Source organism: Dermochelys coriacea, chromosome 1 (assembly GCF_009764565.3).
Source record: "Dermochelys coriacea isolate rDerCor1 chromosome 1, rDerCor1.pri.v4, whole genome shotgun sequence".
Taxonomy (NCBI): domain Eukaryota; kingdom Metazoa; phylum Chordata; order Testudines; family Dermochelyidae; genus Dermochelys; species Dermochelys coriacea.
The window spans coordinates 243,766,529-243,786,755 of NC_050068.2; the positions used below are offsets into that span (position 1 = coordinate 243,766,529).

The 20,227-nt window shown below is 43.7% G+C and overlaps 1 protein-coding gene across 1 annotated transcript in view; it reads left to right on the forward strand.

Annotated features, from left to right (window-relative positions):
- Window positions 1–16,946, forward strand: part of LOC119856421 (sodium- and chloride-dependent betaine transporter-like) — a 74,119-nt gene extending 57,173 nt beyond the window's left edge. The window contains exons 13-15 of the mRNA XM_043517968.1: window positions 5,119–5,219; window positions 6,586–6,756; window positions 16,121–16,946. Coding sequence (XP_043373903.1) covers window positions 5,119–5,219; window positions 6,586–6,756; window positions 16,121–16,282 — 434 coding nt within the window. The 3' untranslated portion in view covers window positions 16,283–16,946. The remainder of the gene's footprint in view (window positions 1–5,118; window positions 5,220–6,585; window positions 6,757–16,120) is intronic.
- Window positions 16,947–20,227: the final 3,281 nt, after the last annotated feature.

Here is a 20,227-nt window from a genome sequence, read left to right on the forward strand (position 1 = left end):
TTCTGTACTCTATTAGGCACAGTCATTCTACAGCCAGTATAACGTATTAGACTAGTATCCACACTGCCCTTCCTCTTTATATACATTTTCCTACCCATGGCTGTATCCTTTCTTACTTCGTTTTCTTCCCTCTCAATGCTAAAATCCGGCATGGAGATTACCTGGACATCTCCCAACCATCTCCCCCAAATTCCTACTTTAAAGCTCTCTTAAACAGTTGTGCCAGCCTCCATCCTAGAAGTCTATTTCCTTCCCTACTCAGATGAAGTCCATCCCGAGAGAACTGTCCTCTGTCCATGAATGCCTTCCAGTGGCCATACATCCCAAAGCCCTCCTTACAGCACCACTGCCTAAGCCATCTGTTTGTAGTCATAATCTTGGCACACCTTTGTTGCCCTTCTCTAGGAACAGGCAGAATCCCACTAAAGATCACTTGAGCTTCAATTTCCTTAAGCGTCTTCCCCAGACTAGCATAGTCTCCCTTAATACTTTCCAGCAAGAATCTAGCCATATCATTTGTTCCCACATGAAGGATAATAAGGGGATTCTTTCCTGCTCCCTTTAGGATTCTTTTCAACCTCAGGTCTACATCCTGTATCTTAGCACCTGGAAGACAGCACACCCTTCTATTCTCTAGATCAGCTCTGGTTACAGGCCTGTCTATTCTTCTCAGTAAAGAGTCCCCGATCACATAGACCTGCCTTTTCCTGATGACGGTGCTATTCTCCAGTCTATCCCCTGTTCCCTCTGGCTGCAAGTTTTTTCCATTCCTATTCTCCCTTGTAATCCTCTTCAACCCATCCTGTATTCTCCTGGGGCTCATATTTGGTGTAGTCTCCATTGACTCTTCCCCTTTTCGTATAGGACTAGCCGCTCTTCTCTTCTTCCTTGCCCTTCCACCTTCAGCGACTACCTGCTGAACCCCTTCTTCATTTTCCAACTCTGCAAACCTGTTCTTAAGCTCTATTTCTCCTTCACTAGCCCGTCTTTTCCTCTGTCTGGTTCTTTTAGTCACATGCTTCCACTGACCACTTTCCTCACCCAGTCTCCCCTCAGAATTCCCCAGCCCTGCTTCCATCTGCAAGTCTGAGCTTTTCCTTTAAGATATCTCATGTCTTTGCTCCATCATCTGATCAAACCCCTTCCTAAACTCAACCAGACTTTCCACCTGCATCTCCAAACCTCGGATCTTTTCCTCCATCAGCTCTATCAGACGGCATTTCATGCAGAAAAAACTCTTACCGGTTCCCCTCTCCAGGATCATGTACCTACCGCAGCTTCCACATCCAGTCATCCTCATTGTGTCTTCCACTACAGGAGTCACTCCCACTGCTGCCTCCGTATCTGTCATCGCCTTCCCACCTAAATCCTGTTACTTTGGGAAACACAAACCACACCAAAACACCACCCCCCACAGCAAAAACAAACCCCAAACAAGCACCACAATACAAACTCCCCTTATAAATTCCCACTCAAACTCCCCTGTTTACAGCTCTGTTTGCTGGCTCCTGTGTTCAGCTTCCCCAGCGGCTTCTTGTCCATCTTGGAGTCTTCTCCTCAGATCTTCCTTCTGCTTTGGAATAACAGGGACAGGTTATCTGAGGCAAGCATCCACTTTAGCAGCTTTCCCATCCACTATGATCTACTCTTGTTCTACAATTGCATGTGACATTTCAGAGCTATGTCTCTGCCTAGTGTGCAGATCGCTTATAATTTAATTTGCAGACTCCCAAGTCCCAGTAGTTCACACTTCTACTCCCCCCCGCCCCCGACCTTTCTCCCATCCTGAACTGAAAAGACTTTTTGAGCCACTTTTGAAATGAGTCAACACCATGGCTGATGAATTCCAGTGTAGACGAGTGCAAATAAATGCATGTTAGGAGGAATCATTTCAAATACACCCATGCTTGTGAATTTGTTTCATCCTCTCAGGAAAGAGATCTAGGCATCACTATGGTCAGCTCAGTGAAGATGTCTGCTCAGTGTGCAGTGCTAGTTGAAGACGTGACTAAGGCTGCATTAAGAAAAGCAAGAATAAAACAGACCACACTGTTGTTTAGTGGATAGCTCAGAGAATTGAGAGTCTGAAGAACTTGGGCCAGATCCTCAACTGGAGCTATGCCAGTGTGCACCAGCTAAGGATATGGGCCATGATTTCCATTCTGGGCTTTCTTATTGCCTAGCTGGGTGGATCTTGGACAAGTTACTTGGCCTCTCTGTGCCTCAACTTGCTCGGTAGAATAGGGACAATAATATCTACTTTTGCAAAGTGCTTTGAGATCCTGAAATGAAAGGTTCTTTAGGAGTGCAAATGACGATTATGCTACCCTATGAATGGACTGTATGGTTGAATTCTGCTTTCGGCTTTGGTGAGCTCATCTCAAATTAGAGAGAGAAGGGCAATCAAACTGAGAATGATAGTTACTGTATGAGTAGACCAATTGCATCTTTTTATCTTTTCTCATAATACAAGAACAAGGGGAGACTGAGAGCAACAAATTTAAAATGGATTGAAGGAAATCTTTTTTTTCCCTAATGCACTGTATAATTAATCTGAGGAACTCACCACTGCTGGATAGTCTTGAGAAAACCAAAATTTAATAACTTCAAAAATGGATTAGACACATTTGAACTTGAACAGCACCTGCTGTTCTTATAGGCTAGATAAAACATTATAAGGGCTCTGCATCCTGATGCTTCAGGGCATAAACAGATCACCAGCTGGGTTCAGAAAGAAACTTCCCCTATGGGTATAGATTTGCAAAATTAGGGGAACTGTCAATGGGATTTTTATGTCTTCTAAAACACCCAACACTTGTCACTTGCAGAGGAGATATTAGGGCTCATGAGCTATTGCTTTGTTCCAGTATGGCAACTCTTAGGCTGCGCAGGATAAAAGCAGACACCTCTCTTCCTTCCAGGAAGATCTCTCTGGGGAGATCTTTAGGGCATTACCTCCCATAATGCATATAATCCTTCCAAATCTGTACTGGGGAGAAAGGGCAACACATGCTGTGCCTCCAGCTTCTTCTTAGCTAGAAAGCAATGGTGACTGGGTGAACTGATAACTTCTTCAGCCTGATTACTTTGTCATCTGCTTGTGAAAGGTAGATCATGCAAACCTCATGTTCAAGGACACTCCGAATCCATTCATGTCAGGTCCCACTGTGTTCCGCTACATCATCGACTGCTTGCAATGGGTGCACTGGAACCACAGAAAATGGTGTCTATGCTGGAACACATTTGGAAAAGGAAACATTAATACTACTAAATATAATTAGTAGAATATGTATTCCTGTGCAGAAGTGTCTTCTGTGTTCTCCTTGCTATTGTTTGGTATATTTGCTTTTGAGACAGAGCTCTTTCACCAGTCATCCAGGATTTCCCTTCCACTTGATCCTGTAGAGAAATCCAGGATGAAAGTTTTTCTTCACGCCATGCACAGCATGTGGAACTCTTTGCCAGAAGATATTGTGAAGGCCAAGACTATAACAGGGTTCAAAAAAGAACTAGATAAATTCATGGAGGATAGGTCCATCAATGGCTATTAGCCGGGATGGGCAGGGATGGTATCCCTAGCCTCTGTTTGCCAGAAGCTGGGAATGGGAGAAAGGGGATAGATCCACTTGATGATTACCTGTTCTGTTCATGTCCTCTGGGGCACCTGGCATTGGCCACTGTCGGAGGACAGGATACTGGGCTAGATGGACCTTTGGTCTGACCCAGTAAGGCCTCTCTTATGTTATGTTCATGATACTCTATTGATGTCAGCAGATTTACACCAGGGATGAATTTGCCCACGCTATATTTAATATCACAATGTGTTCCTGTGGAAAGATTATGAAATGTCACACAGCCTATTCCATGGTCCTGTTTGAACCTGGAAAGTGATATCAGTAAAGCTGGTCCAAAAAACACTTTCCCTGGTATGGAAAATTTCAACTTTTAAGGAGAAAAAAGAAACCCCACCACGCTGAATATTTTTGGCCAAAATCAGAAATTCAGAAATGCTGTCTCCGTGCCTCATGGGAGTTTTCTGGTGCCTCAGGTCCAAATTCCTCTAGGTGTGGGCTCCCTGGCCAGACTATATATCCCTCGATAGGCCACAGTCTCCCCTCTTTACTGAGCCAATGCAGTGCATCATGGGAATCACATGGGTGTGGTGCACCATGGAAGCTGTAATCCAGCTGGGGAACCCAGCCACAGAAAATGAGCGCATGAGCCATCCACTTCAACTCCCATTAGCCATCATGTCAACATTTGCAAATTGAATTTATTTTTGATTTCAGCAAAAAGTTTTGATTTCCAAGTTTCCAGATTTTAAACAAAAAAGGTCAAAATTTTCTGCAGAAAGTCGACACTTCATGGAAAATTTTGCTTTGTCAAAAACCCAATTTGCCTTAAATGTTTTGAGGGAAAATATTGGACCAGCCCTAGATACCAGCTGGGACACTTAAGCAGAAAGCCCCAGATGTATCCGTCTGGTTACTAGGGCAGAATGTTCTTCAGAGAGCCCCTCAATCCACAACCACACGGTTAATCTAACGGAACTGTCTCTTGTTGACCTATGGGACACATTACTAAGCCTGTGAATACCCACAGGCTTATTCTGTAGGGGAGGGTTTCAGCTAGGTGAGGGAGTTCTTTCAGGCCCAAATTGTTAAGAGTGGGTGCCTAAAGTGAGACACCTAGCCATAGGGGTCATTTCAGAAAAATTCAGGCGGGCAAAGTTTGCTTTCCTGATGACCACATCCCAAGTGTGTGTATTTGGGTGATGGGGGAGAGGCGGGGGAAGGAAGGGGAGGGCAAAAAGTGGAAGACATAATGGAGCATGGGTGAGGGTGCAAACCAAGGTCTAGCAAGGGACAACTGTCCCTCTTGCCCCATACCAAATAATGCCCCTGCACCAAACTCCATATTTAGGCATCTAAATAAGTGGCCTGAATTCCAGAAATTCTGAGCGCCTGGAGGACCAAATACATCCCTGCTGTATAGAATTAGAGCTTCCATTTTAGTAAAGCATAATTAACCTGGACTTGGCATGAGTAATTTCTAAAGAACAAAAATTCTCACCACCCTTACATCTCTCTTTCTCTGTCCCTTCCTCTGGTGGTCAAGGTGCAAACCATTTCTATGACAACATCGAGGACATGATTGGTTATCGGCCGTCGCCGCTGATTAAGATGTGCTGGAAGGTTGTCACCCCTGGTGTTTGCCTGGTAGGTACAAACTATGGTGAGGCATGTTTGTACAGGGATGCTAGAATCTGAGTGAAGAAGGGAATTTGAGAGGGGCACTATTGTTTTATAGAATTGCTGTGGAGGAGCAGTAGCTTCTCTGTAGTTGAAGCTGGAATCAATTTCCATTGCAAAGCCTTGTCTTAGGTCTGGAAATTTCATTTAGCCTGAAAATTGGCATATTTATTCTTCAGGCAAAGGAGAATGTATCTGCAAAGCCTTAAGGGAATTGATCAAATCATTTTTGAATTTGAGCCCATTAAAGAATTATCTTGTTATGAAATGTTCTCTTCTGTCTCCATTTCTATGACTCCCTCTAGTTCAAAAACATCTTGTTCCTGCCCCTTGCTTTCCATAAAGTCAAATCACCTTGAAAATGCACCCACTGACTATGTTTGAAGAAAACAGTTTATAATTAAGGAAGTATATTAACTATTTTTGTCTCGTGCCCAGTTCTGTTTCCATTGATTTCAACAGAAGGTATGGGCCTAATCCTGCTCCTGTGAACATCATGGCATTTGTTTGTCATTGACCTCAGGATCAGATACTATGGCCAAAATCTTCAACAGCTTGGATAGGCACAAATAGCCTGTGGAGCTGCCACCTGAGGGCTCCAGTGGGAGTTGAAAACCATCAGGGAGATTTCAGAGCTGCTGCTTGGTCATGCATGAGTTTCTGAAAGCTGAATGGTTTGAGTGCTCTATAGGGCTGGGTGTGGACTGAGAGATCATCTTTCAAAGAGTATTTTCAGAGAGGGCCTTGGGTGCCCCAGGGCTGTTCTCAGAGCTCAAAAGTCAATCCTGTCAGAGGCGTGATTAAGCCAGGAGTCACCAGAGAAGGTGCCCAAACTGTAGCCCCTGACTGGCTGCTCCAGAGTTTCTGCACCCTGACTACAGAGAGCTTACAAATAAGGACCTTCCTCCTACACATACATTGGAGAGAGAGGGAATTTCCTGGAGGTTTAGAGGATCCATGTTGGAGAGGGCAAGGCAAGGATTTGGGTAGGAAAAGTGGGGGATAGGAGGTAGAAGAGCATTGAGACTCACATCCCAAAGGTTCAGGGGAAGAGAGGGGTTGGTGAATGGAAAACAGCACAAACGGGGAGGGAAAATTCCAAAACCAAAAAATGTTTCAAAACTCAGTTAAGGCTGGTAAGTAACAGAAATGTACATATCCATCACAATACTTCCAACTCCCAAACACTTAGGAACAAGGATATAACTAGGTAAGGAGGTCAAAAATCTTCTACTGCTTATACATTCCTTGTCAGGAACAATCTTTCACCACCTGTTTCTGACTCACCATGTACCCACCTGCTGTTCTGACTTCTACGTTCTTCATTCCTCAGGTGACCTTCCTTTTTTCACTGATCAAATACACCCCCCTCAAATACAACAACTCCTACATGTACCCTCCCTGGGGCTATGCTCTGGGCTGGTTGATGGCTCTCTCTTCCATGATCTGCATTCCACTCTACGTCATTTTCATCCTGCTGAAGACTAGAGGATCATTAAAGAAGGTAAAAGAAGGTCTAGAACTTCTAGGTTCCAGATTCAAATCCAGCCCAGGTCAGCAGTGAATAAAGACTGTGAGTGCTTCCCATTGGCTTGTGTGAAATGAATAGATGGTCTCCATCCAGTACAATAAAACCTCAGAGTTATGAACCCTTGGGAATGGAGGTTGTTGGTAATTCTGAAATGTTCGTAACTCTGAACAAAACATTGTGGTTGTTCTTTCAAAAGATTACAACTGAACATTGACTTAATACAACTTCGAAAGTTTACTATGCAGAAGAAGAATGCTTCTTTCCCTTTATTTTTTTAGTAGTTTACGTTTAACACTGAACTGTACTGTATTTGGGTTTTGGTTTTTTTTTGTCTCTGCTGCTGCCTGGTTGTGTACTTCCAGTTCCAAATGAGGTGTGTGGCTGACGGGTCAGTTCATAATTCTGAGGTTCTACTGTGCTAGAACGAAACCATCTCGGCAACTGGCCCTAATTGAACCTCTTATTGACAGGCTTAGAAGAGAGGCCATGGATGAATAGAGGTGTGGGGAGTAAAGTACCCTCCTGCTCCCAGAGGTGGTCACTGTGGATCACATTTGAGACACATGAGTGGCACAGTGGGGATGAAGTTAGCCCTTCTGCTGCCCACACTGTCCTTAATCTGTGGCACTGTCAGTACAGCAGTTTTCACGATGGTGAATGTCATTCAAACAATTCAGTGCATAACATTTCTTTAAAGGATAGACATAGAGGAAGGCCTGGTTCACTGAGGCCTTGCACCGCATTAATTGATTACATCGGTGTAAAGTGGGCATAAGTCAGAATGGGAGCAATTTGCACTAGTGTAAAATGATGACACGAGATGTGGGGAAAAGGAGAATCTGGCCCGAACTGTTTGGAAGTGCTTCAAAAAGAATTTAGTGAATCAATGGGGTGACCAAGTAGAAATGTCTCCTATCATTTACATCTTCTCTCTAGGCATGCAACCATATCTGTCAGTTCTTTCCAATGCATCCCTTTTCCTGTCAGCCCTTTGGTTCTCTAGCTGAGTGTTATAATGTGATGAGAATGAAAGGAGCTGTGTAAGAGAAGGCTCTCTTGCCAATATCATTTGAGACCATGAAAGGACAGGGAAGAGGCCAGTGTAGATGAATGGAAGGAGGGATTGGGAAGGGGTGCATAGAGAAACCAGAACTGTGCATTTGGCTGGAACAAGTCCGTGGAGAGTTTTAAAAAGAAAGAGGAACATTTTGGACCAGATGCTGGAGAAAATGGGAAAGCAGCAGGGTCATTTGAAGTTGAGGCTGAAGGTGATGTGGTCAGGCTCCCTGGGACATAGGTACTTTAATTTGGTACGGAGGAGAAGGAACGTGGCACGCTGGGGGAGGAGGTGGAGAAGAGATGGGGGAGCGGGGAGCTTGGCTGCCGGTGGGTGCAGGACAGAGGCGGGGGGCGGAGAAGAGCTGGCAGGGCCTTGGATTGCAGCCCAAGCAGAGTGGGCCAGCCTGTGGCCCCTTTGGAGCCTGGGCCTGGCACTGTGGCACCATTGTAAACCCGGTACTGTTTGGTAGCTGCCAGTTTATAGGAATCCAAATCTTGAAGCCCTTACTCACGGTGACTTCACTGGAAGATTTGCCTGTATAAGGAGTTATGGGTCCATGATCAATGGGCGATACACAAAACAATGGTCAGGATCGCCTCCCACCTCCTATGGTAAAACTCACAGGATGGGGCTCAGAGGACATCTCAGTGAGGACCTCTTGGCTAAGTCCTCCCCAATCATTCAGTCTGGGTGGCCTGGCGTTTGCCTACTACAGAATGGCCTGCAGTGGCTGTCGCTACACTGGGAAGGTTCTCATGAATTTGCTCAGCTCCCAGGGGACCAACAAGCACTCTGGTCTTCCTGGAGCAGGCCAGATCCACAGTTCTATGTGCAACTGATATGCATGACAATGGTGGTGCAAGGCAACCATAATGCTGACTTAACCGGCTCGTGGAGGATTCCCCCAGTGTGGCACAGAGCTGTCATAGCAGCATCTATCTCTACCCCTTCCACTCCCTGGTGCAGAGAATGTCGATGGAAAAGGGAGTTTGACTGAGGCAACTCTATAATCCGTCAATCCCTGGCCCCCAGAAAGGACCCTGAGGACACAGGCTTCTGGGCTTAATTTCCACTGGAGATCAGCTGGCCCCAGGATCAGGGGGAGTGAAGGTGACATAGAGCACACTCCTGAGCTGTGCCAAGTGCAAGTCCTGGATCAGACATTGGCTCTTTACCTCTGATCTCCCCCTTACTCCTTACCAGTGTCTCCCCTGGCCAGGGCTGCCCCAGATAATTCTTCACAAGGTATATTACCTAACCCTGCCCTAGCTTAGGCAATCTCTCCAGGGTCAGTATGGGCAGGACATATGACTTGTTCCCAGTCTATACAAAGCCGCCTTTTCCCTGCCCAATCCCCTCTTCTTCCATCACAGGGATCCTGAACCAGTGGAGAGCCTTATGCAAGGCTCTAAAATGTGCGTGTGTTGGGGGGAATGGGGCTACGGAGATGGCCACCTCCTATTCCGAGGTCCATACACACTGGGTTACTTCCTTTTGTAGACCAGGGGAAGCACAATCTCTCCCCTTGTTTGTCCCAGTTTGAATGACAGCACAGGCTGATGGAAAAACGTAAATGAATTGGGGATGATGGAATGTAACTCCGGGGAGCTGGGGGGAGTTATTCAAACCTCGCTACATGAGATGAGTGGAGAGGAGAACTCTGCAGTACTATTGCATCAGGGAAAAAACTGGGCTCACAATGTCCTTTCCAGCTCTGTCAACTCAGGGAAGGTGAATCTGTGCCCATGAGGCTCTTATTTACTGGCTAGGAACTGTAACTTAATTAGAAGTGATAGGCTGTGTGGCAGTGCTGATTAGTGCCCACCTCAGGTGCCTAATGAGTTACAAGGCAAAGCCCTATTCAGAGGAGAGGGGGAGAAAAGCCTTGAGCAAATGGGGAAGGGAGGAAGGCAGAGAAGACAGTCAAGGAATGCAGTCTCCTGGATTGGAAACAGCACTGGGAGTCAGGAGACCTGCCTTCCAATATTGACTACATCTGTGCTCTTAGGCAAGTGCCTTGGCTTTACTGGCCCTCTTTGCACAGGGGTGGTTTTATCTGATGAACCAGATTTATGCAATTGGAAAGGCCCTTAACACCTGGGCCTACTCTATGCTGATTTTGTAGCAGTATAGCTATTTCGGTTAGGGTTGTTCTTTTTAACTGGAATGGTTATACTGGTACAACCCTTAATGTGAATGCAGTTATATTGGTATAAAGGTGCCTTTTGTGGGTATACCTTAATCCCCTTCCCACACGGAAATAAGATAGACTGTATAAGCACTTTTATACTAGTGTAACTGTTCTAGCTTTTAGCTGTGGAATCTCCTGAGCCTAGTGGCACACGAGGCAAGCCATTTTCCCCCCTGCCTTCTGACCAGAACAAGATATTTGACTCAATCATATGTAGTCTCCATGATGGCAACATCATTTTCAGTCATCCTGCAATAAGTCATTCATTGTCCTCCATGTCTTCTTTCCCCCACAGAAAGAATCCAATTTAAGACATACCTTGTGCTTCTGCCACGGGATGGCTTGATGGTATGGCCAAACCACCATAGCAGTCTCTGTCTGATCACAAAGGTCCTGGTGGATTCTCCATCACTGATGATTTTTAATTCAAGATTGAATGTTTTTCTAAAATATAAATATAACCTCTACAGGAGGTCAGACCAGATGATCACAATGGTCCCTTCTGGCTTTAGCATCTATGAATCACCGAGTCCTCAGTCTGCTGACCCATGCGATGCAATACTTCCACATTGGTTACATAATCTTTCTAGTGAGTTCCTTAGATTTTTTAAGCAATGCTTGTGGAGTGCGTTCAGCATCCTCTTGTGTACTTCTGCAATCTGCCATGTTTCTGGGTGCACAAACTCATTTTCATGTGTAGATGTGTCTTACTCTTCCAGATGTTGGTCACACAGGAAAATGATCCACTGGCTTTGCAGATTGTTGCCTTCACATCTGTAGTGAGATGGCCATTAGCAGATATTGTACTTCCAAAATAGATTAAGTCATTAACTCTTCTTCTCCATCAATCACACATCTGCCTGTGCTGATAGCATTCTCGCCTATCACCATGATTTTGGTCTTCTGCATACAGATATGAAGTCCCACTTTGGCTACTTCTGCTTTTAGGTTCATAAAGAGTCTTTTCATTCCATCCCAGTTGGTATCCAGCATGACTATACTGTCTGCAAAATCTAAGTCTTGCAGCGTATTTCTTGCCTAAACAATACCAGCGGTCTTGTCAGTAGCTGTCAGTCTTAGCACAAAGTCTATGACAATACAGAAGACAATTGGGGAAAATATGCAACCTGGCCTTATGCCAGTAACACTCTTAAACTATTCTATCTCTCTACTTTTGGTCCTGATGCAACCTTGTCATACAAAGCTTTTATCAATTTAACAGTCTTTGCTGGAATTTCATAGTGTCTCAAGATCTTCCAGAGGGCTTCTCTGTGCATGCTATCAAATACTTTCATAAAATCAAGGATGTTAAAAAGTATCTTCTTCTGGTATTCTAAGCCTTTCTCAATGAGTCTTCTTAAGGTGAAAATCTGTTCCAAACATGACCTACCAGATTGAAATCCAACCTGTTCTTCCCTGAGTACTTTATCAATAGCAGTTTTCATCCTATTCAAAATGATAATACAAAACACTTTCCCAGGTACAGCTAGGAGTATCACCCTTGTCTAGTTATTGCAAATAAACTGTTATACCTTTTCAGGGATTTTGCAGATAACACCTCTTCTCCAATCTTTGGATGGGTGTCCTTTCTCCAGACCATTCTTCAGCTGCCTGCACATGTAATTCACCATCACTTCCTCCCCAGTGTTTAACATTTCAGCATTTGTTTTATCATAGCCTGGTGCTTTAACACTCTTCAGCTGGTTTATAGCCTTAGTTCCTTCTTCCGAGGTGATTACTTGTAGTGATATAGATAAGATCACTATGTCTTCACATTTCTCAGTATATGTTAATGGTCCTGGCTGGTTAAGCACAGCCTGGAAATGTACCATCCAACGGGCACTCTGTCCATCCTTTGTGTTTGAAATTGTACAATCTTGAGCCTTTCTACACAATTCTACAAAGGTTAGAGCATTGTGATGTCAGTTGTTTAGATACTAGAGAAAGCTTTTTAGAATCCACTCTCCTATGTTTGAGTGGTAGCTGTGTTAGTCTGTATCAGCAAAAATAACAAGGAGTACTTGTGGCACCTTAGAGACTAACAAATTTATTTGGGTTAAAATTTATTCATGGGTTAGAACCCACTTCATCAGATGCATGGAGTGAAAATACAGGAGCAGGTGTGTATATATATGTGAAAGGATGGGGGTTCTTTACCAAGTGTGAGGTCAGTCTAATGAGGTAAATCAATTAACAGCAGGATACCAAGGGAGGAAAAATAACTTTTGAAGTGGGAAGAGAGTGGCCCATTACAGACAGTTGACAAGAAGGTGTGAGTAACAGTAGGGATACTAATACTAATTTCTATTACTCTTACAATACTAAATACTGTTACTCACACTTTCTTGTCAACTGTCTGTAATGGGCCAATCTCTTACCACTTCAAAAGTTATTTTTTCCTCCCTTGGTAGCCAAATAAATTTGTTAGTCTCTAAGGTGCCACAAGGACTCCTCATTATTTTCTCTCTCCTATGTGCCTCCTCAGTGTCTCTTGCTTTATTTTCCATCCATTCTGTATGATCTCTTCGGCTAATCTTTTAACTTGTCTCTGTCCGCATATTCTTGTTGCAGAATAGTTTTTACTGCTATCTCGTTGTTGATTTCTCTTCTTTAATTCTTTCCTCTATTCAACTAGCTTCCATGTATTTAGTTGGAGCCATTCTTCTTTCTTAGATAGTCTCATTCCTCATGGTAGTCCTGGATGCATCCTCACTTGCTTCTTTGAAAAACTGCCATTGTTTTTCTGTGTCATCCATCTGTGTCTTTAACTCTTCAAATCTATTGCTAAATTGCATCTTGAAATGTGCCTTCACTGTTGGATCTACTAACTTTCTAGTACTTGTGGCACCTTAGAGACTAACAAATTTATTAGAGCATAAGCTTTCGTGAGCTACAGCTCACTTCATCGGAGGAAGTGAGCTGTAGCTCACGAAAGCTTATGCTCAAATAAATTTGTTAGTCTCTAAGGTGCCACAAGTACTCCTTTTCTTTTTGCGAATACAGACTAACACGGCTGCTACTCTGAAACCTAACTTTCTAGTATCATACATACCTTCTGCCTTGAGTGATGCTACTTTCTTTGGTTTCATTTTGTTTGTCTTAATAACAAGATGGTGGTCACTTCTGATACTAGCACTCATATACAGCCTGGTGTCCAACTATGATCTTCTCTAGCACCTACTAAAGGTACCATGATCATGCTGTTTCTGGGTGAAGCCATCATTTCATCTCCACATCAGTTTGTCTTTCCTTGTGTGAAAATGCATAGACTGAATGCACAGAATTAAAAAAAAATTTTCCATTGTCAGTCTGTTCTAATATGCCATGTCTGCCCATAACATGCTCAGATCCAGTATTATCCTCATCAACGTGTGTATTTAGATCTCCCATAGAGATAACAATATCGTATTTATTGATCTTGCCAAGGATGTTCTGCAACCTTTCACAGAAGCAATCTTTGCTTTGTTCATCACAATCATTTATTAGGTGCATAACACTGAACAAGTGTGACTTTTGCTTGGTTTGTCATAAATACATTGTCAGTATTTTTGAATGTGCAGGTACCCATTCCTTCAGTGCTGTAGAAGCTTCCTTGCTAAACTTAACCTTCCCAATGTTTATCATCTTTTCAACCATGATTTCCAATGATAATTAGACAGGTCCAGTCCACCTCATCTCAGTTAGTCCAGGTATACTTAGGCCAAAGATTTTCATTTCCCTGATAACTTGTGTCAGTCCATCTGTGCTCCGAAGAGATCTAACATTCCAGCTCCCAATTCTTGACTTAGTTTTAGCTATGAAGATACCCCATTTCAGATTAAAAACTCCCTTGTGGATTTTATTCTCCAGCATCAGCATGTCAGCCGGATTTGCTGGTTGATCAGTACTATCTTGTCTTACATCCAGCACATCATGATTCTTCACAGTTGATATGTGTATTTGCAAATCTGTGACAGATTCATCTTGTCTCCAGGCTGTTTCTATAACAGAGAGCATTTTTGCGAGGACCACTAGACTGCTTTTAGTTTGGCTCATACCCTTTCACTTTTCTGTCTTGGGTGACCCTACCAGGAGTTCTGCACCTGCCAGCATAGCTCTCAGGGTACCTGGAGCACACAAACATATGCATCACATCAAGGTGCAATCCCTAGGGAAACTATAGGTGTCCTCACACTTGTGGGGTGGTTATTGCATTAATGAGACCGATATAATGAAAGTGGTAAAACTTCTGTATAAACAAGATTTCAGCTACCTAGTCTACAACACAACCAGCTTACACATGAAAGATGTTAAACTGTCTGATATTAAAGGTAGATGGGGCCTTTGTGCCTTAACTTCCCCAGATGCAAAATGGGAATGATACTTACCCCCCTTTAGTAAGCATTTTGAGATCTACAGCTGAAAAGTTCCTGTAGGTGCCAAGTATTTTATTATGATGCATTAGTGCTAATTAATGGTGTGCTCAGATGACTGATTTAGTCAAGTACAGATGAGGGATTTTTTTGTTTACCCCTCACTTTATATAATGTCAGATATAACTTCCATGGACTTCTTAACTGCATCTTTATAAAGAAGCTTCCAAGGACATGGTTTGGAAATGCAGGAAGGGGTCTGTGATTAAAACTGAGCATATTCTGTCAACCTCCTTTCCCCCACGCCCCCAGAAAAAGAAAGAAAGAAAAATCCTCTATGAATATTGGTTCCAATTTTGAAATGGAGTCTACCTGACTGTGTTTGTGCCCCTCTTTAATTCACTGCCTATGAATATTTTAAGAAATGAATGTACTGGCAGCAGAGCTCCAAGGAACAGCATATTCTATTTAAAGTGAATATTGCAGTATATTCATGGAAAGCAAATTTCTAATTGGTAATTGTGACTATTCACACCAGCAAGCTGACCCCCAGAGTTCCACTGGGCCAATCAGGAAACACATTGTTACCTCATGTGTCCAGTTAAAAACAGCTCAAATTCCAAACATGGAATCACAAACAAGCTACAGGCCAAGAACTATGCCAGAAATTACTGAATGAATATTTTTGAATAAATTAGAGAAAATAACAATCTGTTGGCAGGCAATTCACAAACAGAGAGAGCATCAAAATTAGTTACATAAATGAGTTAATTGCTCAGCCCTGTTAGTGATACGGTCTGTAAGTATGTGATCAGATGAGTGGTGTGTGCTGAGCCAGTCAGTCTGAGTAGAAAGACACATGTAGCTATGAATATCAGTGTCTGTTAGAGAGATGTTTTGATGCTCAATGAGTCTGTGGAAACCACTGAGAAACACTTTTGTGGTAGTCCCAGGGAGTTCAGGGTCTCAGGAGGGTATAGGGTGTGAGACGAATGCTAGAAACCTGGACTGGGGGAGATCAATAATTAAAAGCATAACCTTCTATGGAGCTGCTCTGTGGGTAGGTGTGTGCAGTGGGATGATGTTACCTAGTGTCTTCCATCCAATGATCGCAAAGCATGGCACAGCCTCTAATGAAAGCCTCCCAGGACCCTTGTAAGGAGGGTAGTATTAGTAACCCTGTTTTACGGTTGATGGCACGGTTACAAAGAGCGGAAGATGTTGATTTTTCCATTGATTTGAACTGGATCTTTGACTGAGCAGCACTTCTTTATTATCAGCCCTCAGAATCTGATGAGTTCAGGGGAGCCATAACTCCCACTGCAGTCAGCGGAAGGTGTGACTACTCCGCACCACAGAAAAATTAAGTCATAAGGGGCTTGTCTGAGGCCACTGCAGATGTGAGACACAACCAGGAATAGAACCCTTGTGTACTGATTCCCACTCCTGTGCCGTAAACAGAAGACCTCCCATAAATACACCTCTACTGCACCTTGTGATACATGTGTCCCAAAACAAAGAGCAACATTGTAAGCCTGGAGGTTGAATAATCATAGATGAGAACTGGCTAAAGATGAGAAAAGGTGTGTGTGTGGGGGGGGGAATGGAAAGTGGAGAGGATTAGCTCTCTAAAATGCCTTTGCCCACAGCAATTACTGTGGATTGCTATTGGGTGTCAGTTTGTTTACCAGTTTAATTAACAGAGATTCCCTCTGTCTGCCTGTCTCTCTGCAGAGGCTAAAGAAACTCACTTCCCCTGCGGAGGACTTGCCTCAGCCAAAGAAGCACTGGGCTAGCATGTCTGAACCATGGGAGAGCCCCAAAGCAGAATACAGGATCTCATCCCCACCAGCCAAGGAAGTGCTCATAACCACAGAGAAGGAAGCCCACTTGTAAAGAATATGGGAAAGGATTTCGTCTTTGCATTCTGGAGTGATTCCCCTTCTCATTCTTGAGGTGGCTTCTCTTCACACCTGGGACAATGTACTCTTCATTTCTCCCCTGCACACCTGAGACAGAGCCATCCTAGTCAGTGACTCTGGGACATCCTTCACCTTCCCCAAGTTTATCAGGTAGTTAACTGCACAGACTTGGGACGGCAGTTCTTTTGACACCCCTAGGACAGCTCTCTCCTTTTGCACCTGGGAAAGAGCAATGTGGCTTCACCAAAAGCGCGTTAGAGCCCTGACACTAAAAAAAGGAACAGTAGATATAAAATAATGGGAAAAAGAAATTGCAAACAGTAGAGAGGTTCAAAAGTAAAGTCAGGAAGGCAAAGGCACAAAATGAGGGGGTGTGAGCAAAAGGAACAAGTAAAATGGTTTATAAGTACATAAAAAGCAGGAGTCTGACATAGGAAAGTGTGCGGGTAGGTCACCTACATACGAGGGAGAGAGAGCCAATCATATACTAAAGAGGCTGCAGTGCTAAGTAGGTATTTGGCATCAGCTGTCACTCAAAGGGTGAGTGGCAGGATATTTTCCACTGAATGCATCCGATGAAGTGAGCTGTAGCTCACGAAAGCTTATGCTCAAATAAATTTGTTAGTCTCTAAGGTGCCACAAGTACTCCTTTTCTTTTTGATGATACTTAACAGGTTTCAGAGCAGCAGCCATGTTAGTCTGTATTCGCAAAAAGAAAAGGAGTACTTGTGGCACCTTAGAGACTAACAAATTTATTTGAGCATAAGCTTTCGTGAGCTACAGCTCACTTCATCGGATGCATTCAGTGGAAAATACAGTGGGGAGATTTATATATACAGAGAACATGAAACAATGGGTGCTACCATACACACTATAAGGAGAGTGATCACTTAAGGTGAGCTATTACCAGCCGGAGAGTGGGGGGTGGGGGCGGGGGGAAGAAAACCTTTTGTAGTGATAATCAAGATGGGCCATTTGGAGGGGGGGAAATAAACATGGGGAAATAGTTTCTTTGTGTAATGACCCATCCGCTCCCAGTCTCTATTCAAGCCTAAGTTAATTGTATCCAGTTTGCAAATTAATTCCAATTCAGTAGTCTCTCGTTGGTGTCTGTTTTTGAAGTTTTTTTGTTGAAGAATTGCCACTTTTAGGTCTGTAATCGAGTGACCAGAGAGATTGAAGTGTTCTCCGACTGGTTTTTATAGTATATTATAGTATACTTAATATAGTATTCTATAATTTTATAGAATTATAGTATAATTCTTGATGTCTGATTTGTGTCCATTTATTCTTTTACGTAGAGACTGTCCAGTTTGATCAATGTACATGGCAGAGGGGCATTACTGGCACATCATCAAGGATCTACAACCTATCCTGAAGGACGACCCATCACTCTCACAGATCTTGGGAGACAGGCCAGTCCTTGCTTGCAGACAGCCCCCCAACCTGAAGCAAATACTCACCAGCAACCACATACCGCACAACAGAACCACTAACCCAGGAACCTATCCTTGCAACAAAGCCCGTTGCCAACCGTGTCCACGTATCTATTCAGGGGACACCATCATAGGGCCTATTCACATCAGCCACACTATCAGAGGCTCGTTCACCTGCACATCTACCAATGTGATATATGCCATCATGTGCCAGCAATACCCCTCTGCCATGTACATTGGTCAAACTGGACAGTCTCTACGTAAAAGAATAAATGGACACAAATCAGACGTCAAGAATTATAACATTGAAAAACCAGTCGGAGAACACTTCAATCTCTCTAGTCACTTGATTACAGACCTAAAAGTGGCAATTCTTCAACAAAAAAACTTCAAAAACAGACTCCAACGAGAGACTACTGAATTGGAATTAATTTGCAAACTGGTTACAATTGACTTAGGCTTGAATAGAGACTGGGAGTGGATAGCTCATTACACAAAGTAAAACTGTTTTCCCATGTTTATTCCCCCCCCCCCCCCAACACACACACTGTGCCTCAGACATTCTTGTCAACTACTGGAAATGGCCCACCTTGATTATCACTACAAAAAGTTTTCTTCCCCCTCCCACCGCCCTGCTCTCCTGCTGGTAATAGCTCATCTTAAGTGATCACTCTCCTTACAGGTTTCAGAGTAGCAGCCCTGTTAGTCTGTATTCGCAAAAAGAAAAGGAGTACTTGTGGCACCTTAGAGACTAACAAATTTATTAGAGCATAAGCTTTCGTGAGCTACAGCTCACTTCATCGGATGCATTTGGTGGAAAAAACAGAGGAGAGATTTATATACACACACACAGAGAACATGAAACAATGGGTTTATCATACACACTGTAAGGAGAGTGATCACTTAAGATAAGCCATCACCCACAGCAGGGGGGGGAAAGGAGGAAAACCTTCCATGGTGACAAGCAGGTAGGCTAATTCCAGCAGTTAACAAGAATATCAGAGGAACAGTGGGGGGTGGGGTGGGGGGGAGAAATACCATGGGGAAATAGTTTTACTTTGTGTAATGACTCATCCATTCCCAGTCTCTATTCAAGCCTAAGTTAATTGTATCCAGTTTGCAAATTAATTCCAATTCAGCAGTCTCTCATTGAAGTTTGTTTTTGAAGCTTTTTTGTTGAAGTATAGCCACTCTTAGATCTGTGATCGAGTGACCAGAGAGATTGAAGTGTTCTCCAACTGGTTTTTGAATGTTATAATTCTTGACGTCTGATTTGTGTCCATTCATTCTTTTACGTAGAGACTGTCCAGTTTGGCCAATGTACATGGCAGAGGGGCATTGCTGGCACATGATGGCATATATCACATTGGTAGATGCGCAGGTGAACGAGCCTCTGATAGTGTGGCTGATGTGATTAGGCCCTATGATGGTATCCCCTGAATAGATATGTGGACAGAGTTGGCAACGGGCTTTGTTGCAAGGATAGGTTCCTGGGTTAGTGGTTCTGTTGTTTGGTGTGTGGTTGCTGGTGAGTATTTGCTTCAGATTGGGGGGCTGTCTGTAAGCAAGGACTGGTCTATCTCCCAAGATCTGAGAGAGCGATGGCTCGTCCTTCAGGATAGGTTGTAGATCCTTGATGATGCGTTGGAGAGGTTTTAGTTGGGGGCTGAAGGTGATGGCTAGTGGCGTTCTGTTGTTTTCTTTGTTGGGCCTGTCCTGTAGTAGGTGACTTCTGGGTACTCTTCTGGCTCTGTCGATCTGTTTCTTCACTTCAGCAGGTGGGTATTGTAGTTGTAGGAATGCATGATAGAGATCTTGTAGGTGTTTGTCTCTGTCTGAGGGGTTGGAGCAAATGCGGTTATATCGTAGCGCTTGGCTGTAGACAATGGATCGAGTGGTATGATCTGGATGAAAGCTAGAGGCATGTAGGTAGGAATAGCGGTCAGTAGGTTTCCGATATAGGGTGGTGTTTATGTGACCATTGCTTATTAGCACCGTAGTGTCCAGGAAGTGGATCTCTTGTGTGGACTGGTCCAGGCTGAGGTTGATGGTGGGATGGAAATTGTTGAAATCATGGTGGAATTCCTCAAGAGCTTCTTTTCCATGGGTCCAGATGATGAAGATGTCATCAATGTAGCGCAAGTAGAGTAGGGGCATTAGGGGACGAGAGCTGAGGAAGCGTTGTTCTAAGTCAGCCATAAAAATGTTGGCATACTGTGGGGCCATGCGGGTACCCATCGCAGTGCCGCTGATTTGAAGGTATACATTGTCACCAAATGTGAAATAGTTATGGGTCAGGACAAAGTCACAAAGTTCTGCCACCAGGTTAGCCGTGACAGTATCGGGGATACTGTTCCTGATGGCTTGTAGTCCATCTTTGTGTGGAATGTTGGTGTAGAGGGCTTCTACATCCATAGTGGCTAGGATGGTGTTTTTAGGAAGATCACCAATGGACTGTAGTTTCCTCAGGAAATCGGTGGTGT